Source organism: Coturnix japonica, chromosome 2 (assembly GCF_054131305.1).
Source record: "Coturnix japonica strain WE chromosome 2, WE-NBRP24, whole genome shotgun sequence".
NCBI classification, from domain to species: domain Eukaryota; kingdom Metazoa; phylum Chordata; class Aves; order Galliformes; family Phasianidae; genus Coturnix; species Coturnix japonica.
In genome coordinates, this window is record NC_140664.1 from 112,140,015 (window position 1) to 112,165,023 (window position 25,009).

The 25,009-nt window shown below is 37.7% G+C and overlaps 1 protein-coding gene across 7 annotated transcripts; it reads left to right on the forward strand.

The window, feature by feature from the left end:
* Positions 1–1,083: 1,083 nt before the first annotated feature.
* On the forward strand, positions 1,084–18,160 carry TMEM196 (transmembrane protein 196). 7 transcript variants are annotated; one of them, XM_015853878.3, is made up of 5 exons: positions 1,133–1,766; positions 11,157–11,213; positions 12,877–13,131; positions 14,963–15,036; positions 17,319–18,160. In XM_015853878.3, the coding sequence occupies exons 1-5, from the start codon at positions 1,620–1,622 to the stop codon at positions 17,323–17,325; spliced, it is 540 nt and encodes a 179-aa protein (XP_015709364.1). In that variant the 5' UTR covers positions 1,133–1,619; the 3' UTR covers positions 17,326–18,160. The 7 variants fall into 7 exon arrangements, with proteins under 7 accessions (XP_015709366.1, XP_015709364.1, XP_015709365.1 ...); XM_015853876.3 differs by having other exon boundaries at positions 1,452–1,784; XM_015853877.3 differs by having other exon boundaries at positions 1,471–1,778.
* The last annotated feature ends 6,849 nt before the right edge of the window (positions 18,161–25,009 follow it).

Here is a 25,009-nt window from a genome sequence, read left to right on the forward strand (position 1 = left end):
TGCCAGGCAGGGGGGTTGGAGCTTCATGATTCTTGAGGTCCCTTCCAACCTGGGTGATTCTGTGACTCCATTGGTGAATCTCACCTTCTCAAGTGTGTGTAATGTAGGTATACTGCTTATTCTCCGCTCATAAGAGTGATTCAATGGGTTTCTTTTCAGAGAACAAGACAGAAACTTAGGAGACAAAAGACATCAGGATCCTGCTGCTTTTATACTCTAGCCTCCAAACTGTACCATCAAAATGGTGGCTACATCTAGACTACTCTTCTGGATTCTGATGCCTGAATACAGGGCTTCCAAGCAGGTTAAGATTTTTTTCCTACAGAGAATAACTCCATATGTATTGTGTTAATAATAATAATATAATAATAAAATAATGTGTATAGAAAACAAAACAAAATAAAACAAAACAAAATCACACATCTATGTCCTGCAGGATGTTATTTTTGAAGCATGATGGGGATAGAATTGTTCATGTAGTCTTTTTGCCCTATTTAGGTGAACATTTCACAAGCGGATTATCCATATTTATGAGAGCACATGTTCTAGACTGAGTATTTATACGTCTCCATGTTGTGCTGTATATCTTGGTTGTAAAACTGCATTAAGAGTGGTAAAGCCTTCCCTGTAGAAGAGCACCAGAAATAGAGATTGGTACCAAGTAGTTCAGGATGGTTCAATAAGCAGCTGTTGATCTCTTATTACATGTTGCTTTGCTGGTCACTTACTTTAGGACTGAGACAGTTCTGGCCATTGTCAGAGTGACAGGACTGTCTACAGCAGTTGCCGTATTATTTTGGCAGCAACACTATGGAAGAGATCTGAGAGTTTTGCAGTGGTAAGACATGACAGCCTTTTTACATACAAAGGGAAGATGGACTTCCTCCTGCCTTTTCAAAGAAGCCCGTGGGTCGAGAGAGGCCTGCACGCACTCCGTCCGGGGGGTCACTTTTTGTGCAAGTATTGCGGGCGGAGGACGTGCGCGAACCGGGTGCCGACGGGAGGACGGGAGGAAGGTGCTGTGCCTTGTGGCCCTGGGGCGGGGCTGTCGAAGCGCCTCGCCCGTGCATTGGGTCTAGATTCATACATAAATATAGCTGAGATAGGCTCTCCACGCTCCTCTCCCCTCCAACCCCAACTCAAGAAGAAAAACAGGGGGAGAAATTTAAAAATAAATAAATAAATAATAAAAAAAATCCCAGTGAGGTCATTTCAATGTGAGCGCAGGAGGCGATCAGACAAGGTCGACTTTTCCGGAGGAGGCGCAGCCCCTGAGGAGCGTGGTGCTGCATACAGCCGCGCTGCCCGGACGGCCGCCAGCGGCGCCCTGTCCCCGCCGCCGGCCCGGCACCTTGGAGAGCTCCGCGCCGCCGCCTCCGCCGCACTCGCTACCGGTCGGGCGCTGCGCGGCGCTGCGCGGCTCTACGCGGGGCCCGGCGGCTCCGGGGCCGCCCCGCCGCCCCTCGGCAGCGCCCGGCAGTCGCGGATGCTCCGCTCCGCCCCGGCTGCCGGAGAAGGAAGAAAAGTTTGGGGGCGACTTGGGGCCGCGGGAGCCGCGGAGGAGAAGGAGGAGGCGCGATTTCCCCGGCTGATCGGGAAGGAAGGATGACCGAGGGAGGATGTGCACCAGCAGCCAGATCATCGGGAGCCTCCTGGTGCTCTCCGTGCTGGAGATAGGGTTAGGGGTGTCCAGCGTGGCCGTGGGGGCGGTCAGTTTCAGCCTGGTCCTCACAGAGCATAAACCTCAACTGGGAGACTCTTCTCCGGTATGGAGCGGGGTGTGTGTACGTTAGCCATTTCACTCTCTCTTTAACTCTTTACGGTGATGATCAGACCGTGCGAAGGCACCCCCGTCCCCTCCCCTCCCTTCCCTTCCCTTCCGCGCGTGCATGCTGCGCCGGGAGCCGTGCCGGGTCCATTTCCGATGTGCATGGGGTATAGTCTGCATTCTCGAGGGGCGGCGGGACTGCACGGCGGGAGGAGATGTGTCTGTGTCGGGGCATGGGAACATTTCTTTCTCGCTGTTTTTTTTGTTTGTTTGTTTGTTTGTTGTTTTTTTTCCATTTTATTATTATTATTATTATTATTATTATTTTATTTTGCTGTAAGCAACTGAACTTTCTGTGAACCCATTCTCACACTTGGGTGATGCCTCAAGAGCTTCCATCATTAAGGAGCCTGGGCCATAGCTTGTAATCTTCAAATGAAGAGCTTTGTTTTTGGAAAAGAACAGCACTGTCCCTTATGGCAAGACTGTCAAAAAGTGTTTTAAAATAATGTAAGGTTGTGAGTTCCGAGCTTCTGGAAGGGAAAGAGAAATTGGAAGGAAAATAAAAGAAGTTCTTATGATTTGGGCACACTGAGCTTCTCATAAAATGACTATAAATATCAAGCAGCAATAGTGGGTTAATAGTAGAAGGATGTTCATAAGAGAGAAAAAGCACGTCTGTAACAATGAGCATTTCTCACTTCTGAAAAGCCTTTCTTAATTCTTCAGTTTGAGATAAACATGTTTCTAGGAAGTATTTTCCTCCAAATTGTTCTGTACCTTTAGGGAGAAAAGAGTAGGTAATATGGGAAACTCATCCTAAACATGAGTGGGCATTTTTGATCTCCAAAGCTGTTTATTTTTGCCAGCTTGGACTGAACAGTATTTCTAAAAGCATTGTTTGTATTGCTTGAGATGAGATGTTAAGTGCAACAAATTCTGAGTTATTCAACAGTGTAACCTCCTGTGATTTATAGATTAATTCTGACAAAGTGCTTCATGTAATATTCTTACTGTCAATACTTATTAATTATTGACAACAGTCATAAATATCTATGGCAGTACAAAAACACATAATTCTGCACTGCAGAACAGGTAGGTGAGATATGAAAAGGAAGACACAGTGATGTAGGACACTGGCCAGCAGGTAATGGAATTATTAAAATCAGTTCAAAAAGGAAGGCTTCTGATCATTGTTGATGAAGAATAAATAGATTACTCAAAAATGTGTCTATCTGACGATCTAATGAGGTAACATCCTGGCTTCTGAGAATTCTCACCAGTGAGTGAGATCAGAATTTTATGCACTGATTGCATTTTGTGACAATGCAATCACAGCTGATACCATTTCATGACAATGCACATTTCCTGCACAACTGCTTAATTCATTTTTATGGTTTCTGTTATCCCGCAGTTTGCACTAGTCACAGGCTAAGATTCTGTTGTATCAGATGTTGGCTCTAAGGACCTTACAAACAAAGAAAGAGACAGATGTAGAATTAAAGGACATAAAGAAAGAGCAAATCAAAATTGATTGGTATAACAGGTGGTTGCATTAGCATATCAGCAGTCTGGCTGATTTCAAGCTGTTAGTAAGTAGAGATTTAAAGAGAGATAACACAGAAGACAGTGAAGTGATTTTCCAGATGATTATAGAAAATTCTGCCCATATGTGAATGTGGAGTCATGGAAGGGAAACCAAAGGGACTTGTTTGGACATGTAACACGTGGGTGAAGGTTGCCCATAATCAGAGGTGGTAGAAACAGGCATCAACTGCTTGACCATTATCAGCAGTATGGGTAGACAGGCCACAGAGTAATTGTACAGCAAAAGCAAGTAGCTTATGTTGTGTGTAGTAAAGGAAATGTGAAATCAGCAGTATGCAGTTTGGGATTACACATCATAAAGGTTTACTTCGCATTGAGCTAAAGACCTTTGTCTGAACTGTCACATTGTTGCATCCTCTTTGTATCACTCCACTGGTTCAAATGTCCTTACTAGAGGACTGGCAGTTGAGATAGGACAAGAAGAAAGCCAGAGACCTACTGCTGTCCAGGGATGCTTAGGTCCAAATCAAAAGAACAGGAGAAAAGGTCTGTTTAAACAGTCCTTGGAACTGTGATGCTGCAGAAATGGCATAACTCACTTTTCTATTCACTGGATCTTACACTGAGCACGTGTTGGCTGTATTAAAGAATATGTCTTGCATAAAGTATGTTACTTTTTTTTCTGATGAACAATGAGAAAAAAGAAAGTGACATTAAAGGAAAAACTGACACTTTGATATGTTAGGATGCAAAACAACACTAGAGTTAAGTGGAACAGTGTCCTCTAGTAATTCATCTGAAAATATACTGAAAACTTTTGACCTGTTCTGCTCTTTACTGATGTGGGTGGAACTCAGCAGAGGCCCAAGTTCATAAAGAAACAGATGAAGATAGCATTGCCATGGAAACCTTAGCCTGCATTCCTAAAATTTGGGAATCTTAAAATCATACACATTCTGTTATACTTGTCTCCCTCTGATGTCTTTTATCTGACACACAATAGCTTTTTTCTTAAGAGCTGTTCTTGTTGTTTATCATCTTCATTCAGCCAGATAATTTACTAACACCTAACTTTAAACATGTGAATCCCACCCCTGGGATTAGATACAAGTGAAGTTAAGCTTGGGCTGAAGTGCTCTGATCACTGCATGCTCTACATTATTTATGAGGAAGCCTGACAAAATGGAGTAGACAATAATGAAGAAATGGAAAGCCTAGAAAATGTCTACATCAAAAATGCATGGAAATGGGAAAACAGATTCTAAATTTGTAGATCGTACTGAAGCTGAGCAGGATTAAGATGCTAAGAGTTGTTTAAAAAGTAGCCAAAATAAAACAGCTGAAGCAAATTCTCCAGAGCATGTGTAGATGAATATCTAATTTCTTTTACATCACATGCAATCTGTTCTTTTAAAAATTGGCCATGGTTGCTAAATTTGGTTGGTGGCCTTGCATGCAGAAGGGGGTTAAGGCTTGATAGTCCTTGAGGTACCATCCAACCCAAGCCATTCTATGATTCTGTAATAAACTACCAAAATAACACACAGTACAAAGTCTCTTAAGATGGACATGTTCTTAATTTCTGGATGTTCTTGCTGGTGTTTTGTTTGTTTATTTAATGATTGCCTTGATACAATCTACTCCACAGGCTCCAAAGGCTGTAGTCATTGCCTCCCAGATTTCTGTAACTAGAGTCTGAGGCACAGTTCTGAAATCTACCATTCCAACTCAGTTATATAGTATACCATAGAAATGATCCATCCAAGGAGCGTGCTGAGCCATTACGAGTCATACAGCAAGAATGTCAGCACCCATTGCAAAGGCTTTTGTACTAAATAAATAAATAGAAGAAAAAGAAAAGAAGATAATTGTTCAAAACATATTCATATATATTTTTAAATGGTCATACACTTGTCCATTTATATTTGAAACATAGTAGTTGCATCACTATCACTATGTATGTACTCACACACATACACGTATATGACTCTAATTCTCATTTATTCTGCAATGATGAATAAATTCTTGCTACAGACAAGACTCTCCCTGAGATAGAATGAGACAAAAGCCGCATCGTCAGCCAAATGGGCCATCTATATTCACTTACAAGAGAAATACTTGATGTTTCACTTCTGGTTACACTCCTCAGAGAGACAGCCTCTTTGCTTATAAATACCTAAATGTGTTTAATTGATATGCAATCTCTGGACCTTTGTCTGTAGCAGCAGATATTCCCATAATTCTTGACTGTAGCACTGTAGAATTCTCCCTGTCCATTAAAAATGTGCTTTTACAGTTTAACTATAGAAATTTGCTCCAAGTTGGCACTTAAATCACTCATCTCAATGACTTTTAAACCAAGGATTTGGAGGAAAAGTTTCAGTCAGTAGGGAATTCTCCCAGAGCAGGAGTATCATTTTGGACTGTTAAATAATGGTGGTGGCCTAAAATTTTAAAACACTCATTTTTTAATTTAGCTTTTACTGTTGCCAAATTTTCCTTGGAAAAGAACATCCAGTATTTTTGTTTTGTTTTGTTTTGTTTTTTTTGCTTAAAGAACACACACAAATCACATTATTGTTTATCGTGCGGACCAGATGCAGATGTGGTCCTACTTTATTTCAACATGTGCATTGAATTTTCATCAAACTGACCCTATTTTTGGCTGGTTCCTTATCTTGATGAAATGAATTGCAGCACTGTCAGTGAACTCAGTGGAAATGGAGAGACTTCTGTACCTGTAGATGAGGGAGGATGTACCAAGTGTAGAAGCTTCTTGCCTTGCAAGGAACCAGAACAATTCACTCCAGCTGAGGAGTATTTCAGCAAGTTTTCTTTATCATTCAGACCTCCCAGAAGCATGCACCAATCTGCAAGATGATCTGTTCAAGCAGACTTCTGCTGCCTGGCTTGTATTTAGGAGTATCAGCTGAATATAGATTGACTTAAGTATAAGCTGAAATCTATTTCTAAGGCTTTCATTAATCTGCAGGGAATAATTCTTAATTTATTCCTTTTTGAGAATAAAGCAGTCACACTCTAAGCATTTGATAGAAAAAAACATAATTAAAAATCATTTAATATTTGTTATTTTAAAGTAAGTTCTGAGCAGGTAAATAAATATTCTTTTGTGATGAGAAGTTGTGTGTTTTTCCAGACAGAGAGATATTTTGTGAATCACTTATGGCAGGCAGACATTCAGCTTCAGAGACTCACTTCTAGATTTCTCTGAGTTCTTCTAAAAACTGTTTCCCAATTTTAAAGCATCTCTAAAGGCCTAGAACCAGATAAAAGGAATCACTAATCCAACACAGATTTGAAATAATTTCCTCTATTTCATCAGATACACATGGATGACCTAAAATGCCAGAGGGCTTTCCACTCAGTGGATGTAGTCTGTGCTTCTTTGTCATGAGCAATAACTGGTGATCGAGCAGTCCTTACATTCAGCAAGTTTTCTTCACTCTTTTCTTTATCTCTTCAGGAAAGTTTCTATGGACAACTTATTTTCTCAGAGGAATTTTATCTACCACTACTTTTGCCTCCTCCTCCAATGAAAAAGAGAAGTTTCCTAGGTTCAACATGAAACGTAAAAGCAGTTCATTTTCTTCTCCATGATGGAAATAATCAAATCTTTGGCTTTCTGCAAATAGAAATAAAACGGAATCTTTTTTTTTTTCCGGAATGCAAGTAAGAAAAAAGCTTTTTCCAGGAGAAAGTGAACGAGGCCAAGTCTTCTGTTTCAGAGAATATGAAATAGGGTTTGATCCAAGCCACAAAACTTGAATCTAAATTGAGATTTCAGCTTCCTTACCAAAATTTCTGGGTATTTGGAGACAAGCTTCTGTTTCAAGCCCAATTTAATATAAAATATATTAAAGCAAGCTTAAAATATACACTCTCCTTTTCTGGGTGGTCTTTGTTTCTTTATTCCAAGGTTCAATAGGCCAAAAGAGATTTTCAAATGTGCATACTGAACAGAAGCAGCTGTGAGTGGCAAAGTTTCCACCAGCACATAGTACATTACCTTGCAATCACATTCGTGCTAACAGGAGGACTCTGACTCTGCTAGGTTCCTAGAACATTTTCATTGGAAGTGGGAACGAAGCACTTGCTGCCTTCTGAGATTCAAAAGGAGTCTAAGAAGCTTTTTCATTTTGTGTCATCTTCCTCTGGATTTTTTATCAAGCATTCAAGAAAGATTCTGCTGTTATCTACTATCAGTTTATGCATTCAGTCTCTGCCTCCTTCTGAAAATCTTGACCTGAAATATCACATATTATAGCAGGTATGACTAAATCTGCAAGCAAAAATAACCCCAGAAGCAATGGAAATTGCTTGCAAATAGTGAAATGTCATTTTTTAAAGTGAGGTTTTCTAATTTTCTGATGAATTATAATTGCAAAATAAAATTTAAAACAAGGTACAACTGTGAAACATCCTTCAACATAACTCTAGTTTCCAGGGCATCTTGGAGTGTTTATTCATTTGGCTCATTCTTCATGGAATGTTTTAGCCTTATTTGCAGTCTGAGTTGTGAACACTTGAACGATTGATCAGTCTTTATAAGGAGCTTATCTTCAATGATATATCTCTTTTCCACTCCTGATTTACTGTATTTTAACACAAGTCTGTTTTCCTTAACTTACTTCAGGTTTGCCATAGTTAGAAAATGTAACTACATTAAAGAGTCCAAGAGGTTGGTAAATTGCCTGAATATAATCAATACTCATGTAGAAGGGAGCAATTCCTCAACAGGACAGTATTAGTTAGGCCTGCATAAACCGCAGTCAAGAGTAGCTCAACAGTTACAAGTCAAGTTTAAATGCTATGGCATATCAACATGAGGATGAGATTTTTCAAGATTACCAAGAACAGATAGGGAGTGACAATACAGCAGAGCCCCTGCTGGCTGTATTCCAGCTGGCATTATTATAAAAGAGAGGAACTCAAAACTAAAAGATAAACCAGAACAAACACAACAAATTCCTTTTGAGACTGATGTATACTCAGTCTCATTGCCGTACAAAGAGTCACAATAGTTTTTCCCATCTACTTTTCACTACCGCTGACTATAGGTCTAGGACCTCAAAAACGTTACAGAAAATTACTTTAGCACCATGAAGAAAGTTCCAGAGCTGCTAGTTAGTCTGTCAAAAAGAAATTATCACAGTCAATCACAAAATGTCATCTGACTTCCCAACCTTTCTAAAGGTCTTTACAATGAGAAGCCTGGCTTAGGCAACTCTGTTTGAGCAGTGTTCTTGTGCTCCACATGTCACTAATTTTCTCTTTGTAAAGCAAGATTCCTTTTTTTTTTTCCCTAATTGATCAGAATTCTCTACAGCCTCCTAGGAGAGGGATAAACATTTTCAAAGTCTTGCATGAGGTTTAATTGCCTGATGTAGTTCAAATTCATACATTGGTTTTAACATCAAAATGACTGTTTTTATAAGTAAATACCATGTTGTTTTTTTGAACAAAACTTTTCTCTGGGAATCATAGAATCATAGAATTATTAAGACTGGAAAAGATCACTAAAATTTTCTAGGTCAACTGCCAACTCGTGTCCACAAAGCAACCAGTGACACATCTACATGTTTCCTGAAAACCTTAAGTGATAGTGACTACACCACCTCCTTGGGCAGTCTGTTTCTATGCTTGACCACTGTTATCTACAAAAAATACAGAACCACAAAACAACAACAGATAATAGTTATCCTTCACTACGCCCCAAATATTTTTCATCAGTGCTTTTTAGTACATTCATGATCACTAGTTCATTCAGTTTTACAACTTTCTTGTCTTGTAGTCATATGAATTCTAAAACTCAGGCATGACTTCTACAAGCTTACAGAGAAGAATACTGGAGAACCAGTGATAATCAATTCCTTTGAGTTCTCTGCTGAGTTATCATAGAATCACAAGGTTGGAAAGGACATACAAGATCATCTAATCTAATCATTTTTTCACAGCAGAACATTATATTTCTTATATTGTTGTATTACTTACTTATATATTTTTTCTTGTGTATCTGTAGTAGATGTACAGAGAAAGAAAATGCATACAGTAAATAAAGACTCTGACACACTAAAAACTTACTTCAGGTAGTCCCTTAGAATACTTCAACATCTATGGAATAACAAAATCACTCATTTTTTGGAAGCCAGCATCCTACATCCTGCAGATCACCTTTTTCAATATTCTTTGGATTTCAACAGGGAAATATTCTAGGTAATATAACTATACAGCAGTGTGTAAAGGTGATTTGGAGTGAATTGGGAGTGAAATTTTAAAACCTTACAGAATGCTTGAGTAAGAACTTACAAAGGAGGTGTGCAAGTTAAGAGCTCCTCTTCCTGTGGGAAAATGACAAACAGAGCTGTTTGTGTTAATTTTTGTTGCTTTTGTTTTTATTATGATTCCAGCTTTAGCAATTATCAGGTGAGTGTGTGTCCTTAGCCACCCAGAGCCATGGTATACATGACCCAGCCCTCTCTATGAGCAGATTGGTATAGTGTCCATGTACCATACATCCCATTCATAGCAGACTGGCAAATAACATGCAGCATTTAACTATATTAACTGTGGGAAACCAATTAAATGGGCCTAACTCAGAGAAAAAATGCATCCCAGGGCTTATACCTACAATCATGCATGAACAACCATATTTGAAAGGGAGATAAGCTATTCATTAAAGCAGCTCCTTGACTGAGATACTGAAGCTACAAAATTTTGGAGGTTAAATAAAAAATATATGCAGTATATCCTAGAATGCTGTATAGAAACAGCTGGGATTTTTTTTTACTGTTGTTTTTGTTTTGTTTTTTAATAACTGCTTATGTAATAGCCAGGCTGAAGCTTTTTGCTAGAAATGCAATCTCAGCATAAAAAGAATTTAGAAAAATACGGTTTTAAAACTACAAAATTACTTCCCAGTAAGGATGTAGGGTTAGTTTTACTGAAAATAAGTAGAACGGACTTATTAACCATGGGGTTTATGAGGTACTGAAGGAATATTTTGATAGAATTACAAACACTAGAGAAGACCTTGTTGCTTTCAGACTACTAGTGGTGTTTCTGCCATGACTGCTCCTTCAGGGACTAACCTTAATCTTTTCTGTAGGGGGAAAAAGAGACATTTGAGAATGTTACTGGTCTTTGGCAGAGGTCATTAAAACACATTAGGATTTATTCATACTGTATCAGCTGGTGTGGGGGTGTCTTTGGTTTTGTTCATCAATTTTTGCCTAATACTTGATGTTGTAACTGTCAGAGATCTGTTTGTGAAAGGGAACTGCATGAAAAAAGACAGATACTTTCATGCTATCTCCTGCAGCATGGAATATATAGAATCTGAAACAATTTATACAGCATGTTCATTGTGACCACATCAACAGATTTCCTCAGTATTTACATTTGCACCTACCAAGTTGACTAACCTGTACTCTTGCCCAGAGTTCCATTGTCTTGAGGACAAGAATCCATACATGATCCCTCAGTAGTTCACACTTCAGGATTAGGGTATTAGGTAGACTTGAAAGTAGATGAAGTTAGATTTGGATCACCAATTACTACCTTACAAAACTTTTTTTCCTTTTCTATTTTTATGTTTAATCATCCTCAGTCTTCCTTATCAATGTGGTTTCTGCTTGGATAAGTGTGTTTAAAGCTGACTTATATCGTCCTGAAATACAAGCTTTATAATGAAAATGCTGATAATTATGATCATTGCCTAACCTACTGTTGTGGTCACTACTACAGAAACATAGAAAAATTTAAATTTGAGACCTTAATGATGAATTCATTGTGATTTTTTTTTTATTATTTTTTTTTCCAGTTTCTGCTTTGTGGCATATGTGGGATACTGTGTGCCAAAAAAAAGTCTGGACTTATCGTAAGTTTTTCCAGTACATATATAACACATAAGTATTTGAAAGGCATATTTATCTAAGTTGAACTTTCCACTTGAGATGTACTGTTTCCAAGTGTTTCTAGTTAAAAAAATCAGTAAACATTGCAAACCAGCAGTCCAAAGTAAGCAATCAGTATCTTGGGTTCATCAAGCAATACATGGCAGTTCTGAAATGGCCTATTTATTTCATGCATATTTAAGCTATATATTCCTAATTCTCCCTATGTGGATAGAAAAACTTTTGACAGAAACATATGACAGACCAAGAAAGAGTTCCCCAACATAGGATTGGAATGAAAAATCACTTTTGAAATGTGAAGTATGACTATGCTATCACTTCAATGAAGTTACAAAGTTTAATTTTAGGTATTTTTTACTGTTTGTGGTTTTAATAACTTTTTTTTTTTTTTTTTTTTTTTTTGGTGTGTGCGTGTGTGTGATCAGAATTGTGAAAAAGCCAGTTTTAAGATGATGACATTTTATTTCTACTAAGAATCAGAAATACAATTATTTTTCTGACTGTAGCAAAGTCGTGTGATTGAAACAAGCTTTTTGTCACTGCAGACCTTTTGTCTTTATGTTAAAGGCCCAGCCCTATTACAAGTGATAATGTCTGGCTTTAATTCAGTCAGTTTGGATGTCCTGCTGTGAACACATGGAAATCTTGTAAAATGAGTATAAGTGTGAAGGGAATCAACCTCTCTCTCTCTTACTATTTTTGAATACCAATTAATTACTCCAAAGTCTGTTCTGATGACAGTTTCCTTTTTTTTAAAACATGTTGACCATACTTATTTCATAAAAGATGTCTGTTCTGGTAGTCTCAAGAAGAATCCACTTCCTAGTGGACTGCAGAATAGAGTCTGATTGCCACCTCCCTGACAAAATTCTCATCTCAGTTAGGCACGAGAAGTAGTCTGTAAATCTCCATTAAACTGTTTATTTAATATTAAATAAGTGGATATATAAAAACATACTGAGTCATATCGAAGGTCATATCAAGAGTCATATCGATATCTGGGGAAGTGAATAAGGCAATCATTTAGCAATAGGCCCATAATAAGATCTTTTGACCTCAAGTGATTTGTGGCTGAAAGACACACTGAACCAGAGGTGGCATCTTTGTTATTACAGTAATGAGGTCTTTAAATATGTTTCAATAATTGCAGCCTGTTTCACTTCCCAAAAGCATTTTAATCACATTAAAACAAACAAACAAACAAACAAAACCAAAATGTTATCTGCTCTGTACCAGTGTAGAGGTGCTTCAGTTTTTAAATATCTGTTGTTTCCTTGTCCAGCACAGTCACAGTAAACACACCTGGAGCCCCCCCAAAAAATATAGGAAGTCTGCAAATTGGTATTAGACTGAACAAATTAGAATCAAAGAAGAAGCACAGACAGTTGTTACCCAAACAAGAGAGAACTGCACAAATACATGAGGTATTCACTTATGAGGACTGGTGAGAAACATCAGTCTTAACTGTTGTACATGGAATTACTGTATTCCCTTTGATTTCTGTGGGAGTTGTGGGAGTTACAAACTGAATGTTAGTGAAGGGTCTGACTTGGTCTCATTTTTTATATGAATGAACCTGTCTCTGAGAAACGTTACTGTGACATAACCTCTCGTCTTTCCTGACAGATGATACTTTTTTCTGCCTGTTGCATCTGTGGACTAATCGGAGGAATTTTAAATTTTCAATTTCTTCGTGCTCTCACAAAGAAGTCGTCTGCTCTCTATTCTTTGCATCTTGCCTCCATGTCTCTTGCATGCATTGGAATTGGTGGTTGCACCCTTTCTTCATGGCTCACTTGTCGGCTAGCCAGCTATGAACAAAGGCGAATGTTCTCAGAGAGAGAACATTCATTGCATCACTCCCATGAAATGGCAGAAAAAGTGAGTTGTGTGTTTTTCTTTATTTGTTCTGCTTCTCTTAAAGAAAGACTGTATGTGTTAATGTATATGATTGGCAATAAGTGTATGCAGTTTTCAGTTTCATATGAGACAGAGCTTCTGGGAAATGAAATGCTGCCATTCTGTGTATGCTTTATTATGTTGCGTTATATGGAGCTATTTTTAGGTACTGTATATTGCAGTACATCCATTTCAATGAAGTGCATCCATTTTCAACATAATTCCATTGTATAGCTATCCAGGGGCTCAGCTGCTAAATATAGCACTTCATAAATAATTGGAAGTCTAATTAATATGGATTATCATGTACTGTACTGTGAAAAAGCACAGAATGCTTTCTGTAACCACATCATTGCATGCTTCCAGGTTTAATAAATTTCTTCCTCTCCCAAGTACTCAGCTTATAATGTAGGTTATTTAAACACAAAACCATAGCTTGCAAACCTAGAAGACTGAACCTAAGCACCTAAGGGCATATTTTTACACCTAAATGAAACTGGTCTGATTTGCAGTGGCACCAAACGTTTATTGCCTTTCTCTGCTAAAAAGAAGCTTACTACAGTGTAAAGTTGAGTGTGTAAGGTCAAAAATCAATAAATCTAATGTAATTCTTGAAATAAGCAATTGAAACTAGGTTTTCATTTTCAAGGGGTAAAATGTTTACTGACATCCTGTTATTGATGTTTTGGGTTAGTATCCAATGACTTTCATTTGAGACATGACTAGAGAAATGAACAGCCATCATGTGGACTGCCCATCCAAACTGCCACATGCCAGTTCACATTACAGCTAAGTTCAACTACAGAGATCTCTGAATATTAGTGAGAGGACTAATTCATTCAGACTGTAGAATGTTTTCAGATTCCCTGGTCACAATACAGCAACTAATTGCCAATTGTCCACTTGTCACTTTTCTTAGATTCTTTTTTTTTTTTTTTTTTTTTTTTTAATCTGCAGTGAGAATCCAAGCAGAAACTCAGACTAATTCACCTTAGGAAATGCTTGAAACAAATTTTTTAAATTATTTAGTATAGGTTACAACAGTGACATAAAACAGGACAATAAAATCTAGGGAAGAAACACATTTCACCTTCTCACTTTAAGATGAAGAATAATTCTGGTAAGCTACACAGGCAAATATTATCATGGCTTTGCAGATGGTAGGCTAGATTCTGCCTTTTAAGGAGGCTCTTACCTCAATAAGGACAAAGATGAAGCCCATCTGAGACAAAAACACAAAGATGTAGACAAAAGAAATGGCTTGGCAAAAAGTCTTTCAAAAATCAAGCAACTGATAACCCAAATTGGGCTGGAGATGACCATGTATAGCAGTAGTTCACTCACCCATTTTCTTGCCTGTTGATCTACTGAGGTTTTAGACAAGTAGCTGCGAGGTCTGCCAGATGCCCACTTACATTGGGTGAATGGCTATGATGCATGAGCAGAGAAACTTTATTGCACATGCTCATGTGAATGTGAGTTGACCTCCGCTAGTGGCGGACTTGTTGCATGTGTGTAGAATCAAGTATGCATGCGTAGCTGATCTGATCTGGGGCTTCTCAGACCTACAGACTGCAGACTGCCTGGTGCTGGCAGGTCTGAGTACATTACCTCAAGGCATGCCCTTAAAAAATTATAAAGGCAACCTAAAAAGTTATATTAATTTAGGCTTTAATTTAAAAAAAAAATAGTTTTAGTGTTTTATATATAAAACTATTTTGTATATTTATACTGATATACAGTAATATGGACATATACTGCATGTGTATTTGTTTGTGCTATATTTATTGTATAATTGTTATATTTATATTAGAGATTGAGGGGTATTGAAATAACCGACCTGCCCAGCTGCCCGGTGGTTCCCCCGACACCAGAGTTACCTCCAAGGTACGCTGACCACTAGGGAGCTACCACGATGTTATGTCATCTCAGGAAGTGCCATCTCTAAGAGGAAATCACAGTTTTAGCTAATCAAAGTTGGTTGACGCTGTGATGTCACTCTGGGTCAGGAATGGTGCTTCTAGGTGGTGACATAATTCTACGTGGTGAATGCTGCAATCTTGAAGTAAGTTGAGTATTTAAAATATTCACCCTAGTTACAGACATCCAAATGCTCTTATTTGGATGTTGCCACCATTGATTCACTTTGCTTCTAATCTGTATGCTCCTTCATTTCTTGAATTCAGCAACATCTTTTAATTTATTAAGACTTTTATTTTTGAGGGTAGACATATTGGGGAAAATAAATGGTTCTGAACTTTTTCTGGAGTTCTGATGATGTCTGAATAGCTAATGTCTGCAGAAAATTCAAGTGATAAAACTGACAAAATGAAACATACATTTTGTCACTCACTCATGGGTAGCCTTCTGACAAAGCATTACTTTTTACTTGTGGCTGATAGTTAATGTTAAATTATACTGGTGTTTTTGTTCCCTTTCACAGCTTCAGTTTATATCAAAGCTTTCAGGCTCCTACAAGCTGGCAGTTGTACTGCCTTGTTTCCAAGCAGGTAGCCTCAAGAAAGGGATGTAGGAAACAACGTTAGGTACGCATGTTCCTCTTCAGCTTTTAAGAAGAATAAGGCACTACTTAAAAACATCTAGTATCAGTATCCAAGCTAAGATCTGGGTGAAAGAAAATGTTCAAAATTTGGCAAGTTTAGACACCTTCTCTTACATGAAGCCTGTGCTTGATTACAAACTATTGATTGTTTTGTTCACTCGGTTTTGTGGCCCTAAGTTTACTTTGTGGAGAATAGTAAGTCTTTTCTTTCAGTAAACATAAAGGGAATCAGTAAGTTTTGTGATCTACTTTAAACTGTAGCATTATGTGAAACTTTGAGTTCTGGTCTGAGCATCCCATACTATGTATACGTGCAATAAGTGGATTAAAAGGAGAAAGAGAAAGAGGACAACTGGGAATAAAGACCAGGCCCCATAACTGCCTTATCTTTACCAAGTTTAGCAGCTGCTATTCTATAGAGTCAGGCCTTTTCCTTGTAGCCTTCCTCTTTTTTTTTTTTTTCTTTTTTTTTTTTTAACCCAGTGATTCTTGCTTTATTTTCTTGACAGAAACTTCTACGGGAAGGGCAAAAAATACAACTATTTTCTTCAACATTTCCTCCAACTATATCTAGGAGGTAGAAGATGTGAATTTTAATATTTTCATGCAGAGAAAACCTACTGGTTCTAAAGCAAATATTTTAAAACTACCATAACAGTGGTACCTCTACCTTATCTGTCTAAGTTGAAAAAGAATAGCCCAAACTGCATATTTATGTGTGCTCATTGGCACTATTGGACGTTCTCTGGGTTCTGTCATTGGATGTAAGCAGCAGATCACTTTATTTCTGCATCCTAATTCAATTTAATGTGAAATAGGCATTTTTGAGCACAAATTCCATGAGGCTTAGCAGCCTTGATGGTCAGAGAAGTGCTTAATGTATGTAGTCATCTGGGAACTTAAACAGCTGCTAAGTAGGTATGTTTTGAACCACAATTTGAGAGCTAGAAAATCTAACTCCAAACAAATCCTGGTTTAGGTGCTTTAGGATTCTGACTCATGAGCAGGTCACCTTTCTTTGGGATGACTCATCTGCCACTTGAACAGCAACTGCTGAATTGCTAAAATTGTAGTCCAGCAAACTAAGGGAAAATCAAAATCAATCCTATCCCAAGATAAATAGTCTCCACAAAGGCATCAAAGCCCTTGGATCATCTTTGGATCTAGATTTACATGACAAAATGTATATTCCAGCTGGTATCAAATGGCATCTGTTTGTAGCATGTCAGCACAGGAGAAAGGTTTGAATGGAAATGAAAACTTGATTACTGTCTCATTCCTTTGTAGATCACAAGTTTGAGTTGACACACTTTCAAAGGAGAAAGTCACAAAACTTGCAGGGATGCCACTAATGCTTTATACATGATCTGAGAGTAATGTACAACTCAATCAGTGTCAACAGGTCAAGAAGATTTTCGGTGTATTTAGTTTACATATGAAGATTATTTTTCCTTTACAGTAAAATTTACAAAGCTAAATAAGAAATGTGTCTTTTCAGAACATTTGGCACTCAGAATTTAAGTATTTATTCCAACCTTAGCTAACTAAATCCTAAACACCATGAGCTAATTGTAATTTGTATCAATGTTTTCTTTTCTTGTTGTAGGAAATGACAGACAACCTAAGCAATGGTGGCCCACATCTGATTTATAATGGAAGTGTATACTAAGAGATTTTTTAAAGTTCCATGGAATGAAGTGGCTTTAGAATTTTCTTCAGGAAAATAAAAATGACTTCCAGAAATTGAGAAAATGGAATTATCTTAGCTTTTATGGCTCAAGTGTCACAACCGCAGAACAGCACAGTTGCATTTCCCTTTTAGAAACATGTTCAAAATTTATCTCCTAAACATTTTGCGGATATACAGTATTTATTCACTTCCTGGATACTCTTTGTCTGAAAAACTTTTCAGAATTGTGATAGTATTTGAAATAGACTTCTCAAGACTCTTCTTATGAAGACTCAAAAACCAGAAAAAATAATGTAACTGTACCACACCTAGCCCAACCACACGATTCCTGAAGAGAACGGAAGAGGGCAGAGGAAGGATGGCTCAGGAGAATTTTCTCGTCCTCTGCAGTCAGCAGCATCTGGTGTAATATGGTGGCTTCAGATCATGTGGCATGGTACCAGCAACGCATCTGCACAAGCCTCGTTTTCACACTGCAAATGCATCCAGCCTCAGTTTGCCCAGTAGATTGTATCAAAAAGAGAGTGCAGATTACTCTTCCAAAATGCTCCCATTTCACATGCAGAGTGTAAATGAACAGTGTGATGAAAGTAACACCAATGTCTTTGTTTTGAAAGACAGAACGCTCTAAGAATGCCATGAATCAAAACCTCAGCAATGCCTTGTTGTAAAGAAATTGTAAATATTTCCAATTTGTGAATGAAGTATATTTCGTAATTTGTTCATAAAAGATGACAAATAAAATGAAATCCAAAACATTTAATTTAGAGATTTTTTTTCTTTCAAGAATGATCAGCAAGGCCTTACCATGTTTCAGTACTTCACAACTCACTGGAAGGTTTTTAAAGAAACAAAGCAAGCTCTGAATGGACAAAAACAAAAGTTGAAGCAAGGTATTACCATGGGCAGGACATACTGGCATTTCTGAACACCTGTAACCAACTTAGGAGTCTGTCAAAGTGATGTGTATGTTAAAGCAGCAGATTTAGCTGACCTCAAACTCTACTGTGAGACCTACTATCTCTTACAGTCACAAAAAAATATACGATGCCATCAGTAACAGAATATCAGTAATATATGCAGCATAATATAAAATATTCCTTTAAAATAATTAGTAAATGATATCATCACGTAACCATAAAATAATTTACAGTGCTGTAAAGCCCAGAACTTCATCATTTATTTGAGATGCAACCATTAGTGCTGACTGGCAACATCTGACATACCCAGACAGGTGTGATTAGTATTTTACCTCCCACCTGTCTATGTATTACATAGATGGATACCATGTTGTCCAGACAGAGACATTAGGGAATATACAAGTGGTATTTTTATCTGTAAAACAAATTTCTGTATTACTCTGTCTAGGCTGATCAGGCTTCAAGTCTTGAAGTCTTGCCATAAAAACATACAGAAATTATATGAAATTGTTAGTGAATTTACATAGTATAAAATAATCTTTAATTCAGTTACCTTATTCTACATCTATAGGGAAGTCTCCCATTCCATTACAAGATAAGAAAGGTTTTCACTGTGATTTAAGTTCTCACTTCATGGAAATTAGCTGATTAAGTAGTCAAAAAGTTGTCCATTTCATAAGGCTTTCCTGCACTTATCTACCATTTACTAGGGCGTTTGATTATTCTCTATGCCCTGATATAGTAGTAAGTATTATGTCAATAATTACTAAACACATTATCAATATATATTAATATTTATCAATACATATCATTAATTGCTACAGAGATTGTTCAAGATCATAAAGAACAGAATACTGTCATAGTAAGAGAATTTGACGGTAAGATATCTCTGCTCAAGGAAAGTGCTCCCCTTCTGAAGTCCTACAGGACTAGACCATTTTCCTTTCTGTATTTCAAATTGAGCTCTTTATCAATGATTTTTCCTCGTCATCTTAATTCTCCTCTTTCTCACCAGCAAGACACATGGGATTTATCTGTCCCCAGCATCTGCCACTTTTACAGGCATTTTTGCTGCAGTTACAGGCACAATGTATCAAGACTGAGCTACTGCCTAAATGGGCTGTGGAGTTTCCTACAGATTAAAGAAATTCATAACAAGTGTAGAAGTAGAGTAGATGGCTCTGCAGGACTGCATTCTTCATTGTATTAGTTTAAAAAGTACAAAAGGCCCTTATCAAAGGAAGAGAGAGAGCAAATTAAAATGACTCAGAAATCCATTTCAGAACTTCTGCTCGAGGTTCATCTTGAGGTCCATAAAAGAACAGCATAATCACAATTCATACAGAGCTATTGTGTGGCACCTTAGGTCTAGGAACAGTAGCTTCAGAGCTAGAGAGTGGGCTAGAAGTTCAGTTTGGAGTCCGCTCATAGGAATGTCATGATGTGCCACAACTTCTCCTGTTTGCTTACCACAAACAAGTCATTTTCCCAGCACAGTAGTGAGAGTATTTGATGGTGCAGGGGAATAGCTGACTTTTCTGTATGCAATATAATGGACTTCAGTGCAATAATCACTTTCTCGCACTTTGTAAAGGAAAAGAGGATACATTACACAGGCCCACAGTGTTTGAAGCCTCGCTGTAGCTTAAGAAATACAACTGTATAGCTTCTGCTGCTTTTCAGAGTGAGGAATGGAATAAAAGAGGAGAAATCTGGGCCTCAGGGAACAGAAGATTCAATTTCATTTTATTATTATTTTTTATTTCTTTTGCTGCCTAGTTGGTAGAATGCAGAAAAACTGTCTGGTCCCTACATTAACAAAAACCTTGAAAATTCAAAACAGGAATTCAAGAGACCTGTGAACAAATATGACAAAAAAGACCGGTCCTACTTTGGACATAAAAAGACTGGAATTCTTAAAATCAAGGTAAATTACTATAATATATGAATGTGATACAGGAATTCTAAGAAATATTTCATTTCATTTAATGAAGTTCAATGCCATAGCTGCATACTGTGTTCAGCTATAGTGGAAGCATCTTCTACATTAGCTTATTACTGGTGTAGTTGAAAGGACACCTATCCAGCTGTATGAACAACAAAGATTTTAGTTTACAGAATGTGACAAACAAACATGTTTACAACAATTTCAATGTTGAGCATCAAAATTCATTTAATTCTAAATAAGATGAAGCATGTGTTGGCTTTGATGCAATTACTTGTGTGCCCCGGTGGCGCAGTGGTAGGAATGCCGCCTTGCAACACTGGGGTCCAGGGTTCGAATCCCCCCTGTGGAGCAAGTGGTAGAAGTGCCGCTCTGCTACACAGGGGGCTCAAATCCCGGGGGTTGGACTCGAAGATCTCTAAGGTCCCTTCCAACCCACACGAGACTATGATACTATGATGATACTTCAATTAATGCTGCTGTGAAAACAGATACTGGCCCAGATTATCTCAGAGATACTCAGCCATTTAACAGGTCAAATAATCTAACACTCTTCCTGAAGTCTGTTTATGCATAGGACTTACCTGGTAAATTCTTAACATGTATCTTAGGCTGTATTTTAGGTTATGCTTGGCATTTCATAAAACTTCAGATTATGAGAAGCACACAAATGTTTTAAATTTAGAACAGTCAATTGATTTTATTCCAAACTGTAGAGAAAATAACCATATCACAGAATCACAGAATCATAGGTGTTAGAAGGGAATTCTGGGATCCTTGATTCCTACATTGCTAAAGCAAGTTCCCTATAGTAGGGACAGTAGTAGCACAGGGAAGCATCTAGACAGGTCTTGAATATCAACACATATATGTGAAAAATCCTTCTCTGGCACTATATTTATTTGTTTTATTAGGACATATAAATTTCCCTTTGGATGGTCTGGAGAAGAAAAAAGAACAGTGGGGCAGGTCAAATTAAATGTGTTTATTATGTCTTTATGTCTTTAATATGTTAAAGTAGTAACGTTTATATAATTTTTTTACTTGACATAATGATTTTGAAGATAGATCATAAAGGAGATTAAAATGAGTTAAGCCATCTTTAATCATTTAAGGCTCACGACAGGTTAAGAATTTAAGAGGGGATTTCCTAGTTTAATATTATTAGCATGAGGAATTCTGAATGAATGTGGGAATCTTGATCAGGAAGGCCTTTTTTCTTTCCAGCTACGAAGTTGAAGAAATACAGTTTGGTTTTCAGTCAGAAAAGAGTGAACTGGGTGGCATGAATCAGTAGCTGGAATTTCAGCAGAAAGTTATGTGCCTAGAGAGACTTCCTTCGCTGTAGAAGCATAGTTCTGTTTCAGAAGGGAGCAACTTTGATTTGGAGCAAAACGTCTAGAGAGCTGCACAAAGGTCTCTCTTGTCATAGTTCAATGAAGTAGCTAAAGAAATGCCTATGCCACAGGCTAGATATTCTGTCATCTGTATAAGCTGTGTAGAGCAGCCTCCCAGTTGCTTTGTAATTCCCTCACATGAGAACTGAGCGCAGAACTAAATTGGCAATTGGTTTGTTTTTTGCCTTGCATTAAATCTGATTTGCTATAAGGTATCTTTTATGTCCTTTAACTGCTGACTCACAGCAGGTTGCTATGACTTACACATCAGGGAAATTTTGCCTTGTAATCAAGTAATCAAGCTTTTTTTATTATTATTATTATTTTGTTTTGTTCTGTTCTGTGGTTTTTGTTTTTGTTTTTAAATTCCAGATATTCTTCCTGAAATCCAGTTTTAATCCTGCCATAAGCTGCAATGAGTCCTTCCAAAAGGAGGTCACAAAGGACTTCCAAAAAGTGTTTTTATAGTACACTGAATGGTTTGACTGTATACACATTTAAAATTACTCTGCATCCATGAAGACCCATTTTTTGACAAACTGGCATGATGTACAATGGGAACATGGCATGCACTGGAAAATCCCTGAACTGCAAAGCATCACTTCAGTGCTGCATGTAATTCTGCTGATAAGAAACAGGTACATGAGTCAACACTACCTCTCTTTGCACGCCTAAGAAAGCAAGTATGAATTTAAAATAAAGTAAGAAGCATAAAGATTTCCTGCTCACATCCAATTACTAGTCACTAGTGTGAGAAACATCAAATGATGTAACTGAGAATAAAAGCTTGTGTAGCTTCTCCCACACTTTGTAATGTGAACCCTTTCTTCTCTCTCTCCCACTTCATTCCTGCGCAAGAGGTCACGTCCTGTACCCTCTCTTATTTCTCCCCTTCTATTAAAATACAGCTGTATCCTTTCAAGTGTTTAGTATTGAACAAATTCTTACCTCCTCCACCCAAAGAAGGCAAACACAGATCACTGCATTCATTTAACAGGAAATGATCAAGGTAAATCTATATGTAAGCCATGAATCCCAAACACTTAGACTAGCAATATTGAATTCCAGTGGTTTGCAACACTTACTGATACCATTGCTGTCTTACTGTGCCGAATCCAGGCATAAACTCCAGGAATGCTAGCAGCTAACATTTTTCTGAGGACTCTTTATTAGCTCTGTAATGCTCTGGCAGAGTATGTTTGTCAGAGTTCCGCTGGTAACCTTTACGCAGAGAACAGTAAGCTAATACTGATACCAATACTATGGTGGCAGCAGCAAGATCCTGAAGTATCTTAGGATCCAGTTCTGGATCTAAACCTCACAAAAGGCACTGTATTTTAGAATTGCTAAGAATAGTGTATGAAAGATAAATAACACTGTTAACTTTGTAAAGTAAAGCATTCAAACATGAAGAAATACCAGAACAGATTTTAAGACTGGAAGCCACCTTATGACCAACTAGGTTTTCCTTTTGTGTAGCCCAAGAAATAAATACTTCATCTGATATTCCTTATATCAATCACGTAACATCTGTGTGAGCAGCAGTTATTTTTAGAATGAAATCTGCTCTTTATTTAAAGACTTCAGAAGATGGAATCTATCACCTCCCTTATTCCAATGAGCAGAGTTTTCCCCATTTTAAAGTGATGTGTTTCTCTGCAGAACTATTTGGCTTTATTTCCCAGGCACCAGCTCTCATTATGCTATTGTCTGCTAAATTAAGGAGCCTTGCAGAAACTGGGGTCAAGTCATGCCTTAACCTTTTCTTGGATGAGCTTCTACAATTCCCTAACTGTGGGGCAGATTTCCAGACATCACATTTTTCTTTCTCTCTCTCTCTCTCTCTCTCTCTTTTTTTTCCATGTAAAATTATTCTTCTTTTAATTAAAATTATGACAGTGTCTTCAACTACTTATCCCGTTTATCCCTGCTTTACCAAAGCTACACTGGACTGACAGCCAGCAGGCTAAGAGTTCTCATCTTGTCTCTTTCTCTGACTGGAATTAACCTCTATACTGAAAAGATTTTGAAATTGAATAAAATTTCATACCCTCTCAATTCTTTCCACTTCTTTACAGACAACTGGCTTATTTTATCACTCGGGGTAATGAGGAAAATAAATTCCTTATACTTTAGAATCCATCTCCCTCCCTGATTTCCATCAGACTGATCTTTTATCTGAGTTTGTTTCAGGCTGATAAGTTTGCTTTGACACTGATGCCTACAGACCTAGGATCTTAAAAGTGCATCGCGTGGCACAGACATACCTAGTGCTTCAGACGCATGCTTAGCTCTGAACAGAGACAGCCCAGCTCTCTCCAGCTTTCAAAGCTAACTGTCAAACAAAGCTGAAAGACTACATAGAGATTACATTCCCATCTGTCAAAAGAAAGATGCTTGCCTTATGCTAAATGGCGTTCTCAAGAGGGAACGCTTCTTCCCCAATCCAATGATATACATTAGCTTTTTCAGAGTCTGTGCTAGAGACTTGGGTTATAAGAGCCTCTTGGCAAGTAATGCAGCCAGAAAGAACATTCAAGGAAAGGGCTCCTCTGATGAATAGATACTAATTTGTAGCAATTTACCATTCAAGTTAGTGACGCAACATTCTTAACTCTGTGGTGATTCTGACACTGCCAGGATGAGCTTGTAGAGGTTCAACAATACCCCATTGCAAAGCTGAAAAAATTAAAGAAAAAAAAATCCTGGGGAAAAAAAAAAAAAAAAAAAGCCTAGCAGAGTATTGGCAGGTCATGTATCTAATGGCAACAACAACAACAAAATCAAAAAGATAAACAATGTAGGCCTACTCAATGTGCTTTTAAATTCTTCAATTTTAACATCTTATGTGTTCAGTTTGTTCTTTTATTTCATATGTTGGGACTCATCCATGCTGTGGAGTATTATTGTATTCAATATGTGTTTTGAAAATCTCATACATACAAAGTAATGAAAAGATTGATTTGTTTGTACTTTATGAAAAGAGGATAGCAGGAACATGTATCTTGGGACCCAACTTTTAAAACAGTAAATTAATGTCCATTTTGAAGGTTATGTGTAAAGAGGTACATCAGGAAATGCTTAAGGACCCACTGGGAGCAACTGAACTAAGTCTTACAATTCAAGTTAAACCCAGACAACTATCACAAACAAGAATTCTTTCTTGAATGGCCATCTAATACTGAGATGAGTCTAATGACTTTGATAATTACTCTTGTTTTGCAGTGATATAAATGTGAGAATCAGGCCTCTAACCTGCATCACCCTGAACACTTCAAAATAGTGCAATCCTTTGCAGCAGCTATATTTATAGTTTGCAGAATATGTAAATCTTTAGGATGACTC

What these genes read in the sequence shown, in the direction of transcription:
- TMEM196 (XM_085538509.1), top strand. Translation starts at nt 1,620, where the DNA reads ATGTGCACCAGCAGCCAGATCATCGGGAGCCTCCTGGTGCTCTCCGTG. An exon ending in CGGTATGGAGCGGGGTGTGT is followed by an intron (nt 1,785 to 11,156) that starts GTACGTTAGCCA and finishes TTTTTTTTCCAG; the next exon opens with TTTCTGCTTTGTGGCATATG. An exon ending in CCCATGAAATGGCAGAAAAA is followed by an intron (nt 13,132 to 14,962) that starts GTGAGTTGTGTG and finishes TATTTATATTAG; the next exon opens with AGATTGAGGGGTATTGAAAT.